Genomic DNA, 16,849 nt, shown 5'->3' with positions numbered 1-16,849 from the left:
TACAAGCACTAGTAAAGGCACTCTGTTAACTCTTCAAGGGAACAGCTACACCTTTAAGCAGCTTTCTGCCACTTCAGGTAAAGACTGAGGTGAGTTTCCTGAGAATACTTACTAAGCTTGACTGCTGCTGACATTTACACAGTTACAGTCCTCTGAAAAGCAGGGTATCTTTCCAAGTGTATCATTAAGTAAAGTTCATTTTTGGGTGAAGACAGACTTAGTACCCCTTGGCGAGTGCATTCACCATCTTGCCAGCTGTTCTTATGTTTCAAAACAAAACAAAAACACCCCACCAAACAAACCCAAAAAAGAAAATAAAAAAGCCCAGCCAGTCTTTAGTGAATTTTATTCAGACTTTTGGTCTGGTAATTGTTTCCTGATATGCTATTTCCTGCATCTTCCCAAATTATCACCTTCCTTCTTTGTTTAAATGAACAAAACCAATCATGCTACATTTTCAAGTCAGTTTTAAAATACTGCTTTTCAGCTGCAAACTCTAGAACATTACAAGAGCAAAACCTTCAGGCTTACAAATGAAAGGCTTTCCCCTGCTAGCACTTTTATTTCATACTTCCAGGACAGGGTATTGCTTACACTTACTGTGCTAAATGAAAAAGACCCTGGGAGAACCTGGAAGCTGAGATACCCAAAGGAAGAGCAAAGGGAAGTAGTTTCTGGGCCTCTCAACCTGATCTTTCACGTCCAACCAATATGCTCAGACTTTCCTGTTCTGCTGATACATTTGGTTGTCCATGCCAGTGGGACATGAGCTGCATCAGTCTTACACAGATCACAGAAGCCAAAACCACTGTGCAATTCAGCTCCACAGAAAGACTTGGCCTCCCAGAAGAAAAAGAGTGGAAATCAAGAGGGTAAAAGGGAGGAATTAAAGATCTATATACCAGACAGAGTGCAGAATGCTTGCAGCAGTTTTCTTTCCAACCTTTTTAAGGAACATGAGCTATTGATAAAGGGTCTCCCCGTGCTGTATGATTTAGATATGGCAATAAAAGAATTTTGTGGTTATTAATTGGCAGCTTTATTAAAATACAGTCGTTTCAGTCAGTTTAACAACCTAGTTGGTGACTGCAGGTTTCTTAAAGCCTCCCACTTCATTTTTTGTGTCTCTAAAAGCTGTTATAGTGGAAAGGCTTCAAGCAGTTGAGGCACAATCAGTTCTGATATAAATTCAAGTTTAAAGAGATAAGTTAGTAAGCAAGCTTACTGCAAGAGTGCAAATGGAACCACTCTTCCATGTTTAAAATTATTGCATGTATTTTTTTTAAAACCAAACAGTTCAAGAGTGGTATCACAGTACTGTAGTCTGTCCAAACATTCATGGAACACAGGTGTTCCAAGTTCATTAACTCAATAAAAATGCCTATTTTAGATTATGTGTTTTAAGAACACATGGATCTGTTACTTCATTTGATGTAGTTAATGTCTGTATTTCCTGAAATGCATTCAAGGTCTGTAATTGATTTCTCTGAAATAGCTAGAAATTTCCTAGTGAATTTAACAGTATTCAAGTTCAGTGATGACACATGAACCCAGTTAGGCTGGGCAGTCTCATCCATGTTGAACACTGATTAGTATGTCAGTTAGACATCATCTGCATTTTGTTCTGCAACTGTAAAGTGTTCCAATGTCTTTATGTCTAACTCCCAATTTTCTTACCCTTTAAAACATTAAAGATATCTTCTAGTGACTTGTATATACACTCAAGGTATTCTTTACCATTCCTAGCTGGGTAAGAGGAAACATTACAACCTATCCAGTCATCTTGCACCTGATACCCTACTCCAAAGCCATCAGACACCACGGGGCCAAACCCTCCTAGCTGCACAGCCGGGCTCACCAAGGTGCTGGTGGAAATGATGTTGTGATTGAGGCGAGCGTAGGCTTGGTCTTGATAGAACTCCGGCAGCGCCAGCCCCTTGGATAAGGCCAGGTAGCGCAGGCTGAAGAGGTGCCGGTCAAAGCCCTGGCCTGCAGAAAGAAAGCAGCAGGGGTGAGACAGGTGCCTGACTTCTGCGGGAAGTAAACCCACCTCGGCCACAAAAGAGGAGGTCTGTAGAACTGGAGTTTATTTTTGTACTGACAGGAAATATTTTTCAGGCTTTTCATGCCCATGTCCTAGGAGAATGGGGCCTGCTTGTTTTACTGCAAGGCTCAACAGGAGCAGGAGAGTACACAAAAATGCAGTGTTAACAGATAATTTTAATAATACATCACATTCTTTGATTAACTATTTACCTGAACATAGCCGAGTTGTTTAATGCAGAAAAAGCCTCCCCTACAATTTACAAATCTAAAGAGGAAAAGCATCTTGCACCAACAAAAGAAGGCAAATTTTAGACTCTATGGGATAATATACAACCGTCAGTTTTACTGCTGTCAATTTTAATGCTCCTGGGAAGGACAGTTCAAAAGAAAGCATTTACAAAAATGCCAGGAGTAGCAAGGCCAAAAAATGAGTTCGATTTGGAAGTTGTTAAAGTCTTTATCTCCTGCAGAGGTAAGACAGTACCTTCTCAGACTTAAGCCAAAGTTCTTGTTCAACACACACTAAGTAAATCTTCAAATAGTCCCGGCTGCTGTAAGGACAAAAACTAAAGTATAAAAATTTCTCAATACATGAAAGGTGCTGTGGGAAGCACAGAGGCACTCCTCTCTATCAAGAAATGAGTGAGAATGAGGCAATGTACTTTAAACTGCAGCTTTCTGCTGGTGTTTTTGTCAAGTTTACATTAGATGTCCATCAGCATTAAAATATTGAGTTGTAAATAATTACAGCAACCTTACCAGACATTTTAGTGCAAAATGAGTGTTTGATGCATTCCTACTTACCCATAGCAGCCTCTTTCGTCAAGCGGCCGTGGTACTTGGAGCACTCCACTATCAGATTCTGCAGCTCCTCAGTGCTGTGTCTGGAGAGCCCCTTGACAAAGGCTTCAGAGCATTTCTTTGTGTGGACAGAGGCAGGCCGGATGGTTTCTGTGCGGCCGTGCTTGAAAGCTGCAGTGCTGCAGGACTCGTACGTGGCAACAGTCTGGTCGTACTGGCGAAGGAAAGCCATCTGGAAGGCCAGCTGAGCCACAGCATCTGGGCTCACCTTCTTCTGCTTCAGCAGCTCCTTGCCCCCTTCTTGGAACTGAATCATGTTAAGAGACAGTGATTCTACAGTGGCATCAAACTTCTGTTTGGCTTTGGTAATCCCTGCTTTTAAGGCATCGTTCAGCTTAAAGTCAAGTTTCTGCACTGCTCTGGAAGAGTCAACTGAAGCAGGCTGGGACTGGGGGCTGATGGCTGGTGTCGTGGTGCTATCTTTAAAAACCTCATTCTGGAACCTGAGCACAGCCACGCCATCTCCCCAGGAATGTTCAAAATTAATCCCTGCAGTGCCATCCTTAGTTATGATAAGACTAAAGGATTTGTCATACCAGCGGTTTGCACCATCTCCATGCAACATAGTGTGGGACAAGTGCACCAAGTCTTTAATGGGAAAATCATCTAAACACAAACAAAACACAGCAGAGTCTACTTTCTGAAGAGCTTCTGCATTGCCATTGTCCAGTAGATTCTTCCTCAGCGATGCCCATGTGTCTCTGTTTTCACTGGTGAGGTAGCCAAGAGGGAAGGCCGGGGCCGGACAGTTGTCACTAAGGATGTATTTCAAGTGTGCATGTATTTCTGAGGGTTTCAGCATGTTTCCATCTCTATCAATAACATCAAACACATAAAAATTTCCATTTCTCAACACTAACAAATGTTTTGCCTTTTCATCTGTATAAAGCTCATCTTTGTCGAGCTTAGGAAGCCGTGTAGAGTTGAAAAGCCTGAAGTACTGAGACATATCTAGGGGGTAAGCATTGACCATGTAGGCACCAAACCAGGAAATTGAGGAAGGCACAAATCGGATAATTTTTTTAAAGATCTCAGTGTCACTTTTTTCTGGATTGAGGTGAAAAACCTCTGGCTCAAGGTAACCAGCCCTGAAGGTCTTCATAAAACGTATGGCAGAAACAGTCATGTTTGTAGCTCGTATGAGCTGATCGTTGTATTCCGATTTCGGATCAGGATTAAAAGACATAAATGGATTAAAATTCAAAAGAACAGGCTCACGTGCTTTTAGGTACATGTCAAACCAGGGACCTGAAAATTGAGAGTTGAGAAAGAGGTCAGAACATAAAAGCATCTTCCTGAGTCAGAAAAGAGGGTCATGTAGCCCAACAGTGATCATGAAACACACACACTGAAGTGCCTTTAAACAGGACAAACATATGAAATAATTCACCCAAGCCTTCTCCAAACCCCCATTATGAAGAAGGATAGTGTTGGCTAATCATTAAAATACTGGGTTTGGAATAATCCATGTCAAGGGTGTCCATGTCATTAGCAACAAGGGCCAACTCCCTGTTTTCCTTATGGCTCAATGCTAAACCTTAACTCCCAGGACATACAGTGCAGCTCCCCAGCTCTGTTTTGGTGCACACCTTACATGTGGAGTGCTTCATGCCTTTACCTACTCTTACACTATTAATTTCTGCAACTCTCTGTCACTGAGTGCATGTTGCTGAGGTCAGAAGGCTGAACCTTCTACCTGGACTGTAAGAAAGGCAATGGGTAGTGCCAGGGGCTAAGTTACAACTTTAATTACAGGTTCTTACAGGTAAGTAAGTAACACTCCTACAGTTTTAAAAACCACATCTGACATCAACACGTAGCCTTTGAAACCCAGACTTGAAAGTCCAGGGTGGAGAAACTCTACATACTTTCAAAAACCAATTTCAAGTGGAACAGGTCTTTATAAGGCATAAAGAAAAATAACTGAGCAAAAAGCAATACAGACACGCCACCATTCACAAACAAAAAACAGCATACTGGCTAGCACTGATGAACAGCCTAAAGCCACCACTTAAAACCCAAGATGTTGTTCAAAGTGAATGGAAAGTAAAATACAACAAACCAAAGAGCAGTTTTTGTGAAATAATCTGGTATTCTCTACAGACTGAGTGGGAGCTAACACCTTAACAGGCAGTCTGAGCACACAGCAGGGACAGAAGTGCATTCACTGGGCAACATGGAAACTTCTGCTTCCATAGGCATTTGACTATTTCCATTTCTACTGCTATCTAATACTTCCATGAGCAGACACTTGTATGTGGAAGCAATACTAAAGCAGAATAATCAAAAGCAATAATCTATACACATGCTCGCCCTCTCCTGATTTGTTTCTGTTTATTCTCATTTTCCTATTACTGCCACTCCTTTTCTTTGGCTCTTTAAAAGAATATAGTTTTGCAGTTTTAAGGGTTTTTATGTCCCAACTACTGACCACTTCTGCCTCCCAAACTTAGTTATACTCTGTGATCCCTCCCCTCCCTCAAAGTTTAGTTTTCTTGCTAAATAACATGGAATTATTTGGAAATTATTGCTTCAGTTTCCTTAAGGGAAGTGCTAGATAAGCTCCTCTTTAACCTAAACCCTATAAACTCATGAAAAAATACCATTGTTCCACTCTCTATCCACCCAGAATTTGGGTAGAATAGATGACATTAGATAATGAGCATTCTTCTTTCTCCCAGCCTCTGATATTGCCCAAATACAGCCACAGAGGGTGTTCTCAGCAGGTTATTCCAAGTTTCTGGGCTATTTAAAGTTTCAGCCTACAACACTTATGGCATCATGAGCAATTAGGAAGTATGATGATCTACAGACTTGTCCTACACCCAGCAGACCAACGTACCTGTGATGTAACTTGTGTGCTTGTTCTGATTGTCTTGAGCAACCAGTTCCTCATGCAGCTCTCTTCCAATCCCCTTTTCAAAGGCACGAGCAAGTTCTTCAGTTTTCCTACAACAATCAAGAAAAGAGTCAAAATGCTGTCACAAGTCACATTTCTTACGCTAACACTTGGTTTGGAAGCAGAACATGACACTGCAATGTGCGTTTGTCCATACCTGAACTGGTCATCATTTAAAAGTGGTTTCTGGGCATTCAGGTATCTCGTAATTGTATCTTCTAGCTTGGGAACTGGCAGTCTGAAGGAAGTGGAACACAGAGATATGCACTTGATGAGCAAGGGTGTGAAAGAAGCCTGTGTTTCTTACACAGTCATCTCTCTTTGCCTCCTTTCTTCCATATCCTTCCTTATACTATTACATATACACTACACATACAAAAATATATACACACTATACTGTATATACCATTATGTTATATATAAATTTGGGTAATATGCACGTTACTCAAATGCCTCATAAGTTTCTTGTGGAATAAGTTAAGTAATAGATGGACACCAGTCAGCACACCATAATATTCTTGGGAAATAAGGCAGAAAATTAAATTGACTGTCTTTTTACAAAGGTACTGCAGTGATGGCAGCTAATCCCTTAGAGGAAATACAGGAACCGCTGCTAGGAGAGGCAGCTCTGCAGAAGGAACAGTTCGGCTGCCAGCCCTGTTCGGCTCCCTCCCCTCCCAGCTGGGTGCTGGACATCCTTTTCTCACAAATTTTCAATTCGGTATCTTTGTCAGCTTTCTCTGAGACACAGTTTTGTTCCCACAGCACAATCCCGTTACACTCCCGGGGTTACTCTGGGCGCCAAGGGCATGTTTCAGCAGCAGGCTTGCAGCCGCTTACACTGACACCCGGCCGCACACAGCGCGCACGGGGCGAGCCGCGCACCGGAGGGCGGACGTTCCCTCTGCCCTCTCCTCACAGCGGACACCCCGGGCCGCCGCCGCGCCCTGCCCGCGGCCCCCCGGAGCGGCGGCCCCGCCGTACCTGGGCAGGCTCTTCTGGTAGTGCATGGTGGGCACGATGCTGCGGTGCAGGAACTCGGCGGCGCCCGCGCCGCTGTAGCCGCGCCGCCCCGGAGCCGCCCTCAGCAGCTGCCGCGCCGCCATGATGGCGTCCGGCCCGCGCCCGGAGCCCCGCCCACCGCCGCGCCCGGAGCCCCGCCCGCCGCGCCCGGAGCCCCGCCCACAGCCGCGCCCGGAGCCCCGCCCATCGCGTCCATCGCCCCGCCCATCGCGCCCGGAGCCCCGCCCACATCCGCGCCCGGAGCCCCGGGAGCGAGCGGGAAACGCGAAGCGTTTTTCTGTTATTCCATTCCAAAAGCCAATGGAAACCTGCTGCTAAGGTAGCACAGTTACCAGGGTGTTGCGGCGGTTCAGCACCAGTCCTCTTACTTATACACTAATAAAACGTTCTGATTCATTAATAAAATTTTCTGCAATCCTCTTTTCTTTTTCTGCAATGCACTTCTTTTTGTTTTATGTTCAACATACAGACTCCAAGTATTTTTTCTTTTATTTCCCCCCACCCCACTTTTTTTTTCTGTGTGTATCCATATCCATATCTGTATCCATATCCTATCCTTGTCCTACCAACTACACAGGATTGAGATCCTGCCCCAAAAAAGAACAGTTTAATCTCTCCTGAGTTTTTTTTCACTCATACATGAGCATGCAACAACAAATACTTGATCCTGGTAAAAATGTAATATTGTAAACACACAACCTTGTTGTACTGTGGGGAATATTTTCCATAAAAACACTGAATAATCCCAGAATATACCAAAAACTACAGAAATGCTTTTGTAAGAAAGCACGGCATGTGCATGGTTATGGTGGTGTATTTTTATCAGACACTCACTAGCATAAAAAGCAGCACTGGGACTGAATGCGGACACAGCAAAGGAAAGGAAAGCAATCCCTGTGGTTTAGTCTGATAATCCTCTGAAAGTAAATTGGCCCTACTCTAATCAACATAGTGGTTGGAAGAAAAGTGAAATCATTTCACTTCCAAGATAATAAATGCCCAGTGACAGAAGGTGTCCTTGCATGTTCCAGTCTGTGGCTATTTCCTGTTTGATGCCTGTCTCTCATGCTGCTCATTCAGCCTTTTTTTGGCAATGAAAACAAAGAAAACCAAGCCTGCTTTAATTAATGAAGTCCAGTTTCACCTAGCTTGCCCTGCTGTGATAGTCCTCTTCAAAACGTCACCTGCTGTCACCTGCTCTGCCCTTTGGGAAAACTGCCCTGTTCCCTGTGTGACTGCTGGCTTGCAGGGCTGCCTTTCGGGGTTTGGGTGTCCAGACCCCAAACTGGGGAGGCTGAGGAATGCATCTCCTTTCCCCCAGCAGTGTCACTTCGTTTTGAACTGGTCTTGTTTTAGAAATACTACTGCATTCTGTTCTAATTTTCCAGAGCCCCCTAATCTTCTTCCAGGCTCTTAATGATGTAGTTGATAATAGGATTGCTGGTATTAATTTGGAACAATAATGCCAGCTGCTTGCTTGGTGGCTATTGGCAGAGGGGTGACCTTGCGGGTCAGCTAAGCAGAACTGGAAGTGCTTTGATCTGATCTGTACAGAGCCAGATCTGTGCACCCGAACAGGAGCAGCCAGTGAATTCTCTCCCCATGGGATGCTGATTCTTCTGCAAAGAGCAGGCAGGACAGCATGGCCGGGGCCCTGGACGCAATCCTCGCTCGGATCAAAGATGTTTGCAAGAGGAATGGGCTGCTCATCCTCTCCGTGCTGTCCGTCACCATCGGCTGCCTCCTGGGATTCTTCCTGAGGACCAGGCGCCTCTCCCAGCAGGTAAGAGCAGCTCACAGCAAGTCCCTGCAGAGGAAATGCCAGACTTACATAACAAAAGACATGTGCACCTTGGGGAACTTCAGGGTGGGCTTTGGAAGGTGAAAGTCACATGTATGTGTTCATTAAAATGGTTTGATTTCATCTATTTGTCAGTCTATGCTGTTCTTTGGGTCTTTTCACACATTCTCAAACAGGTTAGCAAGGGGTTCTGGTGTCTCAGGCTCCTGGGAAGCATAGCAGGAGCACAGCAGAATGTTGCAGGTATGGATAATAATAGTGGGCATTTAAGCTAGGTGAAATGTAGCATTTCATATAGGCCTGCAGAAACTGGGAGTGCAATATACTGCATTTTATACTATTTTGGAACACATACAGCTAAAGAAAACACTGGGAATATTTTTCAGCATCAGATGCACAGGGGTGCAGATGTTTATATTCCACTAATGGTGTTTCATATTAATAAATTTGAGATTTCCCATCATTAGCAGAACATGTTACTGAAGTCACTTGGGGAATTCTCCCCCAGCACACTTCAACTAAGCCCTTTGCTGGTGCTCATTTCTGCTGTCTCAGTCAGACAGACTAGACAGCAACATGCATTGATAAATGCACTGTTTGAACACAAAATAGAAATCTGTTAAAAATAAGGCATTTAGTAAATGTAACTAAATTAAACCAATTCTGGCCTCTGCTACTGCAAGCCACTGTCTGTCTGAACATTGTTTATGTCCAAACCATAGCTTCAAACACACCTAGAAAACAGACAAAATAAGAATGGAGAGATTATTCAGGGCAACTGGTTAACAGCGGTCTCCAAGAGATGGCACATTTCATTTCTGTCTTCCTTTGTAAAGGAATGAGCAATGCAGTGTGTTTATTGAATAAGAACACATTATGTAATCTAATTAATTTAAAAATTACCTTTTCAAGCCTGCTGTCTTTGCCATCTTGTCTTTGCACCAAAGGTGCAGATTCTAGCAATGTTATCTGACCCACAGCTCTGGCAGCACTGGTGAGGACGGTCAGTCTTCAGCTCAAAACAATAAGCATCTCTCCATGTATTTCCAGGAAATTAGTTACTTCCAGTTTCCTGGTGAGTTACTGATGAGGATGCTGAAAATGCTGATTCTCCCTCTGGTTGTCTCAAGGTAAGTGAAGACAATTCTTATTCCAGTAACTTTTGAGGTTTCCTAAATGAGATTTGTCATCACAATGGTTTAGTAGGTGACAGTGCCAGAGGCATCGGTGCTGCTGCACATTCATGTTTACAGTGGAGCCATAAACATGTATTTCAGTTGATAGAATAATTTCTGCCATACACAATTTCTGCCTCATATAGGTACCAATTGCTTTAAAATTAATGTGTTGGGGGGTTTTTGTTTTCTTTTTCCCCTGTAATGGGAGGACTTTTCCCTTCAAGCTACTTAGAAGTTAAATACATGGAATAAATAACCCACCTTATCAAAAAGCCTTCCTTAAATCTAAACAATTAAAATAAGACACTATACAAATATGATGAAAAGCACAGTTCATTTGTAGTGTCCTGCAGTATTCTGAGGTGTGCTGTATGTGTTTATAGTATGATAAATACTGAAAAAACCCTGTGTCTCCAGTGAACTAATAATACATAGCTGTCTTTGGCTGGGAGTGAAAGTGATTTCTTCATTTGTTAAAGATAGACCCTTTAGTGGTGGCACTTTATCAGTGGCAGAATTAATGCTCTCAGTGCTGGTTCTGACTGGTGCATGGCAGCTGCCTTTGCAGTGGGAGGGTGTAACTCAGGGCAGGCTTTTTTCAGCCTTCCCACTGACTGCAGTCCCAAAAACACAGCAGCTGGATGGCCAAAAACTCTCTCATGTGCTGAGGCTGAGAGGTTATTAAAGAGATGGAAAGTAACAAAGCTAACTTTACTTTAGGAAAAATTACTGCAATATTTGGTCCCACTTTTGGAACCTAATTCATCCATCAAGACCTCATCTTCCACTTTGAGAAAAAAACAAGTTTCTAGTCTTCAGATCACTGACAATTGCTGAAAATGAACATGATTAACGGCACTAATTTTATTTTTAAATTGTCTACCCTGACATCTTCCTTCTCATGGTTTTTCACAGAACAAAGCTGAGTCAGGTGCTTTGTGCATGAAACTGGTTTTATAACCACAGACTCACACCGGGTCCTGGCCCATGCATCTAGAGAACACCAAGACAAAACATGTAAGGAGATTGTTTTGAGAAGTGAAAGGAGATTTTTCCAAAGAAAACAAGAGTCTTACATGAGGAAGTGACATAGTAAGGAGGACAGAAAAGGGTTGGAGCAGATTTACATGTCCTTCCCTAAAATGTGTAGCTCTTTAGATCCTCTAGGATATTTAGAGATGTTGGGAAGAGCAGCAGCAGTAGGAAAGAGCTGCTCTGGCACAACTGTGAATTTGCCTGGGGATGTGACAGCTCTGAGCCTCACTGTCACAGCAGCTGCACTGTGTCCTCTGAGGTGGAGAGAACCTTTACAAACCTCAGAGAGGTTCCATTACCCTTGCAAGTGTGAGTCCAACTCCCTGTATAACAAACCAGCAGTGCCTGCTAGTACAAACTGAAATGGCAGGGTTTGCAAGGAAAGAACACTCCAGATATAACAACATTCTTGTACAGTCTGGGCATTTTTGGCTGGTTGTCTTTTGGGTTTTTTTAATAACAAGCACAGTGTTTTCCACACATGTATTTCATAAAATCAGTAAACCAGTAATCTGTATTTTTACCAATCTGCATGCACATTTAAACTACATTTCTTTGTGGATTTGGAATATCCTCAGCCTGTTCTGCCAGAGGACTGGCATTTAAATTATCTTTTAAATTACTCTCTATTATTGTTTACAAAAGCCAGGAGCACGGCACCATAAAAAGAATTCTAAATATTGCTCCTAGCTGAAATTAATGCAAGTATTTTTTTGAACACACAAGTAAAGAAATTGCTTGTAAAGAAAAGGAGAGGTGAGAAAGGAAGATTAAAAGAGAGACTTAGTTCAAACTATCCTGTTTCCAAGTCCAGAACTTATTTGAAGGCTTTAAGCAGAAGTAAAAAGTGGCAACTGGATATGTCAGAAGATTGACAATAGATTAGAAAATCTTGTATTTACAGACCACCAGCAGAAATCCAGCCTTAAACAGAAATGGCTGAAAATTTGTATTCCCCCTCTTGACCTGATTGTTAGAGAGTTAAAACAGAAATTTGCAGATTGTATTCATTAGGAATGAGGAAATTATGATACAGTCAGGTATCTCTGAATGATGTTTATTTTAAAAGTTCCTTGGATGCAGAGGAAATCTGTCAAACAACAAGAGATCATTTCTTCAAAGTACAGTTTCTGGATTTCCTGAACTTTGTTCCTGCTCCTGGAACTGCTCTATCCCAGAGCTCCTGTATCTCTTTCTAATGTCTCCTGTCATCTGTGGTCTCACAGACAGAGAAAATCTTTTCCCACAGACAGAAAAATCTTGGAAAAGCAACCATTACCCATTAGCCTGTCAGTCTGAGCCCTGCATGAGCTTTTGTTTTTGTTGAGACATGGACCTTCATTAAGGGTGGGAGTTGAAATTATTTCAGCTATCTAGTTACATAAACAAGCTTCACAGCACCATAGAAAAACTCTGAAATAAGTATATATTTATTGCACCCATGCTCTGCCTGAGATTTAGCCCTGCTCATACCTGTCAGTATCCACTGTGTGTAGAGTTTGCTCTTCTCACCTGTGAGAACAGGTGAGACAACATAATACTTCTGTTGGCAAGATAATTACAAATAGTTGACAGTTCGTGTCTGCCCAAGGGATACTCAGTAGTGGAACTTTACAAGACCAAATTTTAGAGCCTGTAGTTACTAGATGCACACTGCTTACTTTATGTGTAAACACAGGATACTGCTGTTAGACCTGGGAATGGAAATATTACAAGAGCTCGGAGAGAATAGGAGCCAAATCTGAATTTGTAGTTACACATTTAGACATTGTCCAAGCTCTTTCTGCAGCTGGACTGAGAGATGTCCTCAACAAGCCTGAAAGATCAGCTGCAGAAGCGCTGAAGTTCCCCGATTCTCGCTGGGACAGAGGCTTCGATCCTCATCTGACAGGGACAATGCAAACAGTGTATTTTCCTCCCTCTACCCAAAACGTTTCAGCCTTCAACAGATCTCAGGTTTTCCAGCAGACACGCGCACGGCTGCCCGTGCATCCTGCCCTGAAGTTCTGTTTATCAGACCCCTCGGGCAGGTCCCGCTGCCCCGGTTTGTTCAAAGCCCTTTCCTTGTCCCTCCGGCATTCCCGGCGCGGCCGGAGGCTCGGGCTGGGACAGCCTGCAGTGCACCGTGCGGCCACCGGGCGGCTCTGCCGGGACACCGAGCCCCGCGCCTCGCCCCCGCATCCCGGCACTGCCGCTGCCACTGCCCGGCTCCCGCATCCCGGGACTGCCGCTGCCACTGCCCGTGTTCCCGCATCCCGGGACTGCCGCTGCCACTGCCCGTGTTCCCGCATCCCGGGACTGCCGCTGCCACTGCCCGTGTTCCCGCATCCCGGGACTGCCACTGCCCGGCTCCCGCATCCCGGGACTGCCGCTGCCACTGCCCGGCTCCCGCATCCCGGGACTGCCGCTGCCGCTGCCCGGCTCCCGCATCCCGGGACTGCCGGCACCACTGCCCGGCTCCCGCATCCCGGGACTGCCACTGCCACTGCCCGGCTCCCGCATCCCGGGACTGCCGCTGCCACTGCCCGTGTCCCCGCATCCCGGCACTGCCGCTGCCACTGCCCGGCTCCCGCATCCCGGGACTGCCGCTGCCCGGCTCCCGCATCCCGGGACTGCCGCTGCCGCTGCCCGGCTCCCGCATCCCGGGACTGCCGCTGCCGCTGCCCGGCTCCCGCATCCCGGGGATTACCGCTGCCACTGCCCGGCTCCCGCATCCCGGGACTGCCGCTGCCACTGCCCGGCTCCCGCATCCCGGGACTGCCGCTGCCCGGCTCCCGCATCCCGGGACTGCCACTGCCACTGCCCGGCTCCCGCATCCCGGGACTGCCACTGCCACTGCCCGTGTTCCCGCATCCCGGGACTGCCACTGCCACTGCCCGTGTCCCCGCATCCCGGGACTGCCGGTGCCACTCCCTACCCAGAAAATAATAAACCTTCCACTTTCTTTCACTGTGGTTAGTTACAAACTTCCCCAGACACACACGCACGCGGGATTCCTCCACCTGTTCCCAGGACCTGCTGATTGGCATGGATACCTGTGCATCACTTGAGTTTCTCAGCTTCCTAAATGCTCCAAGTAATCAATTCTGATGTCAATGTTTTTGTGCTCCGCATGATACAAAAGACTGGGAAAGGAACAAAGACTCAACTTTCCCTTTAATATCTTCTCACATCTGCTAAAGGCAATACAAACCCTCTGACCTGCTCCTGTCTGTGCCAGCTCCAGCATTTGTGAAGTTGCACAGCCCTTTCAGGAACACGACCCTCTCTGAATCAATGTCATCAGTAAGGGCTCTCAGTGTCAGACTGCACAAGCCTTGGTCGGTCAGAAAAGCAGGCTAAAGCCAGAGTTACACGGGTTGGCACCAGCTGCACATACTGAGTTCTCTCTGTCCTATGTGTCTACTCATATCTGTAATAGAATTTGCATCCTTTATTCCAGCAGCCTCCTTGTTTATATGATTAAGCTATTATCTGGAAAGAGATACAGGGCCAAGTTTTCTGTGATTAGCAGTTAGCAGTGAGAGTGTTGTGGAAAAGAATTGTCAGGGAACACTCAAACTGTTTAGCTGTTGTAACAGCCTGGTTACCCCAGCGAATATTCCCTCTGGAAAAACAAGTTTCATTTTTTAAGCTTAGGAAGATAATTACATTTTGTATTTATTTACCACCAACCATTTTCTAGATGTTTAAGAAATATTCAGTAGCAGAGATTTGATCCTTTTCCATGAGCAGATACTGTTAAAGAAATATTATTCCCTTTATAGTCAAAATAAAAGAACTGATTTGACCTGTATTTTTTAAATTACAGAGCTTGTTCCTCTGGGTATTTTGCACTTGGTACAAACAAGTGTATGCTAATAAAATTTCATATTTATTTGAAGGCCCATTTGGGGGTAGTAATAAATATTAGTTACTATTGTAGTTTTGTTGATGAATTAAATGCAATAGTCTAAATATAGGACTGTCTTTCTTTAAAGGGATTCCTGTCCATAATGCCATCAGTTCTGGTAATCCTTCATCCTTCTGCTCACATTCCCGAGTTGGTGATTCTTACTCATGCTCTTAAAGCCTAGTATTTAATTAGAAACTTCTCTTTTTAGTACCCTTTTCCCCATATTTTTCCCCAGCTCTCTGAACACACTGGCATTTGTCATCTCACCAATGACAAGTATTGTTCATTGTGTTTTAATGGAACTCTGACATTGTTTGGCTGTATGGGGCCATACCAAATTGACCACTGGCCTGGGTAGGTTGTGTTGGGCATTGTTTGTTTGTTCTCAACTGCAGATGAAACTGGAGTTTGTTCCTCTGTTTTGCTACTTAAGATCATCATTTGCTAGGGATGAAAAGTTTGACCCAAACTCTCCAAGACCTGCACTGCAATTAACAAATTAAACCTTTTACTATTAATATAAACCACTGTCTGATAAAATCACTGTAATATCCATTCAGAAGGAAAACAGATGTCCAAAAGGCTATAATTTTTTTTTCTGTTTATGGTTATATTTAAATAAAGAGGACAACCAAAATTAAGTTGCTCATTAATAGTGCATTTTACGTGAATGAGAATTCTTCTAATACAACCCTGGTACTAAGAGGTATTTTCCATGTCTTGACACATAATTTACCTGCAGACCAAATGAGAAAGGGTGGATAACTGAAGGTCCTGGTCAGCTTGGGCTTGGTGTTTTCTGCTATGTGTGTGTTAAACTATTCCCCTTAATACCAGCTGCTCTGTTCTTATCCTTGTGCCACTGCCAGCTGGGGTGTATTTAAAACACAAGCACATGTGGCACTTGGGGACATGGTTTAGTGGGACTTGGCAGTGCTGGGGGAAGGAACAGTTGGGGTTAAAGATCTTAGAGGTCTTTTCCAACCTAAAAAATGCTATGGTTCTACAATCGAGTGCAATCCAATTTATGTGCTGTATTACCTAGTGAGGTGCTGAGGAGCAGCTGCAAAGTGCTGCCTCTGGCTCTCTGAAGAGCCTGCTCAGAAAAATGCTCCATGAAGTACCAAGGCAGAAGTTTTTTCCATAGAATGAAATTATTTTGGGAACACAGGGCTTGTTCTTTTCACATTATTGGACTGTGGACTTTTCCCTCTGTTTCACCTCTACTGGCATTCCCAGCAGGGGAGGGTAAACCTTCTGTGGGGTGTGTGTGGGGAAACCTGTGGGGGACCTGAATGACACCATAAAGTGCAGAGAGTCCCATTTCTGCACTACCTGTCAATGTAACACTGTAATGTGAATAATAACAAAAGTACATTTCACCCCAGTGAGAACAGGAGGTTAGCTCTTTCCTAGGATATATCATCTCAAGTCTTTATTGTGGAGAAAAGTGTAGAGAAGTGAGTTTTAAGAAGATGACTAGAGGGAATAAATATATTTCTTTTTAGAGTGAAAAGCAAAACTACTTGGATGAAACTGAAAGATAAGGATTACCCAAGGGTAAGAAGAAGCAGTCAGAAAGCAATCTCACTTGACACCATTACACTGTTTTCAATTCTCCACATTGCTATTATATTGCAGAACTGGTGTCAGATTATCCCAAAAGTCATCATTTGAGATGGCTTCAGCTTGTAAAGGAAAGTTTTTATCCCTCCTCCATGCCTGAGACACCTTCAGAAGTTTCTCCACATTATCATCTGCAATATTTTCCATGCCATTAGCTGTGTTTAGGAATGCTAAGTCTAATGATCAGATCCAATACTGTTTTCTTTTGTTTGTGCAACCCAGAGGTCCAGACTGTTTCAGTGAAAAATGACATGTTGCAATTACACATCATAATGACAAAATTGGACCAACCCAGTAGAAATTATTTAGGGAGTGTCAGCAGGGATCTAGTGACATGCAAGAGGAATCTGTGGTCACAGAGTGAATGGGTGTGGAAAGCACTGAAAGGATTACAAATGGGGGATGAACTGTTTGCGACCTGGCAGAATTTTTCTGTAGTCCTCTGAGAGCTCTAAAATACTTAGTGTCTCACAAAGGAATGGGAA

At 44.1% G+C, this 16,849-nt stretch overlaps 2 protein-coding genes across 4 annotated transcripts in view; one reads left to right on the top strand and one right to left on the bottom strand.

Moving 5' to 3' along the window:
- Window positions 1-329: 329 nt before the first annotated feature.
- Window positions 330-16,849, bottom strand: part of CPT2 (carnitine palmitoyltransferase 2) — a 63,839-nt gene continuing 47,319 nt past the window's right edge. Inside the window, exons 1-5 of one of the 3 annotated variants that reach the window (XM_064428900.1) lie at window positions 7,664-8,490; window positions 5,964-6,044; window positions 5,750-5,856; window positions 2,851-4,155; window positions 330-1,989 (exon numbers count right to left, since the gene is read on the bottom strand). In XM_064428900.1, the coding sequence (XP_064284970.1) occupies window positions 1,658-1,989; window positions 2,851-4,141 (1,623 nt within the window). In that variant the 5' untranslated portion in view covers window positions 4,142-4,155; window positions 5,750-5,856; window positions 5,964-6,044; window positions 7,664-8,490 and the 3' untranslated portion in view covers window positions 330-1,657. Of the gene's footprint in view, window positions 1,990-2,850; window positions 4,156-5,749; window positions 5,857-5,963; window positions 6,045-6,790; window positions 6,940-7,663; window positions 8,491-16,849 lie in introns of those variants that run through there. The other 2 variants (XM_064428899.1, XM_064428898.1) reach the window with 2 other exon arrangements.
- Window positions 8,405-16,849, top strand: part of SLC1A7 (solute carrier family 1 member 7) — a 47,109-nt gene continuing 38,664 nt past the window's right edge. Inside the window, exons 1-2 of the mRNA XM_064428903.1 lie at window positions 8,405-8,612; window positions 9,681-9,760. Coding sequence (XP_064284973.1) covers window positions 8,472-8,612; window positions 9,681-9,760 — 221 coding nt within the window. The 5' untranslated portion in view covers window positions 8,405-8,471. The remainder of the gene's footprint in view (window positions 8,613-9,680; window positions 9,761-16,849) is intronic.

This window comes from Passer domesticus, chromosome 7 (genome assembly GCF_036417665.1).
Source record: "Passer domesticus isolate bPasDom1 chromosome 7, bPasDom1.hap1, whole genome shotgun sequence".
Taxonomy (NCBI): Eukaryota; Metazoa; Chordata; class Aves; order Passeriformes; family Passeridae; genus Passer; species Passer domesticus.
This window is presented reverse-complemented; position numbering and strand designations above follow the sequence as displayed.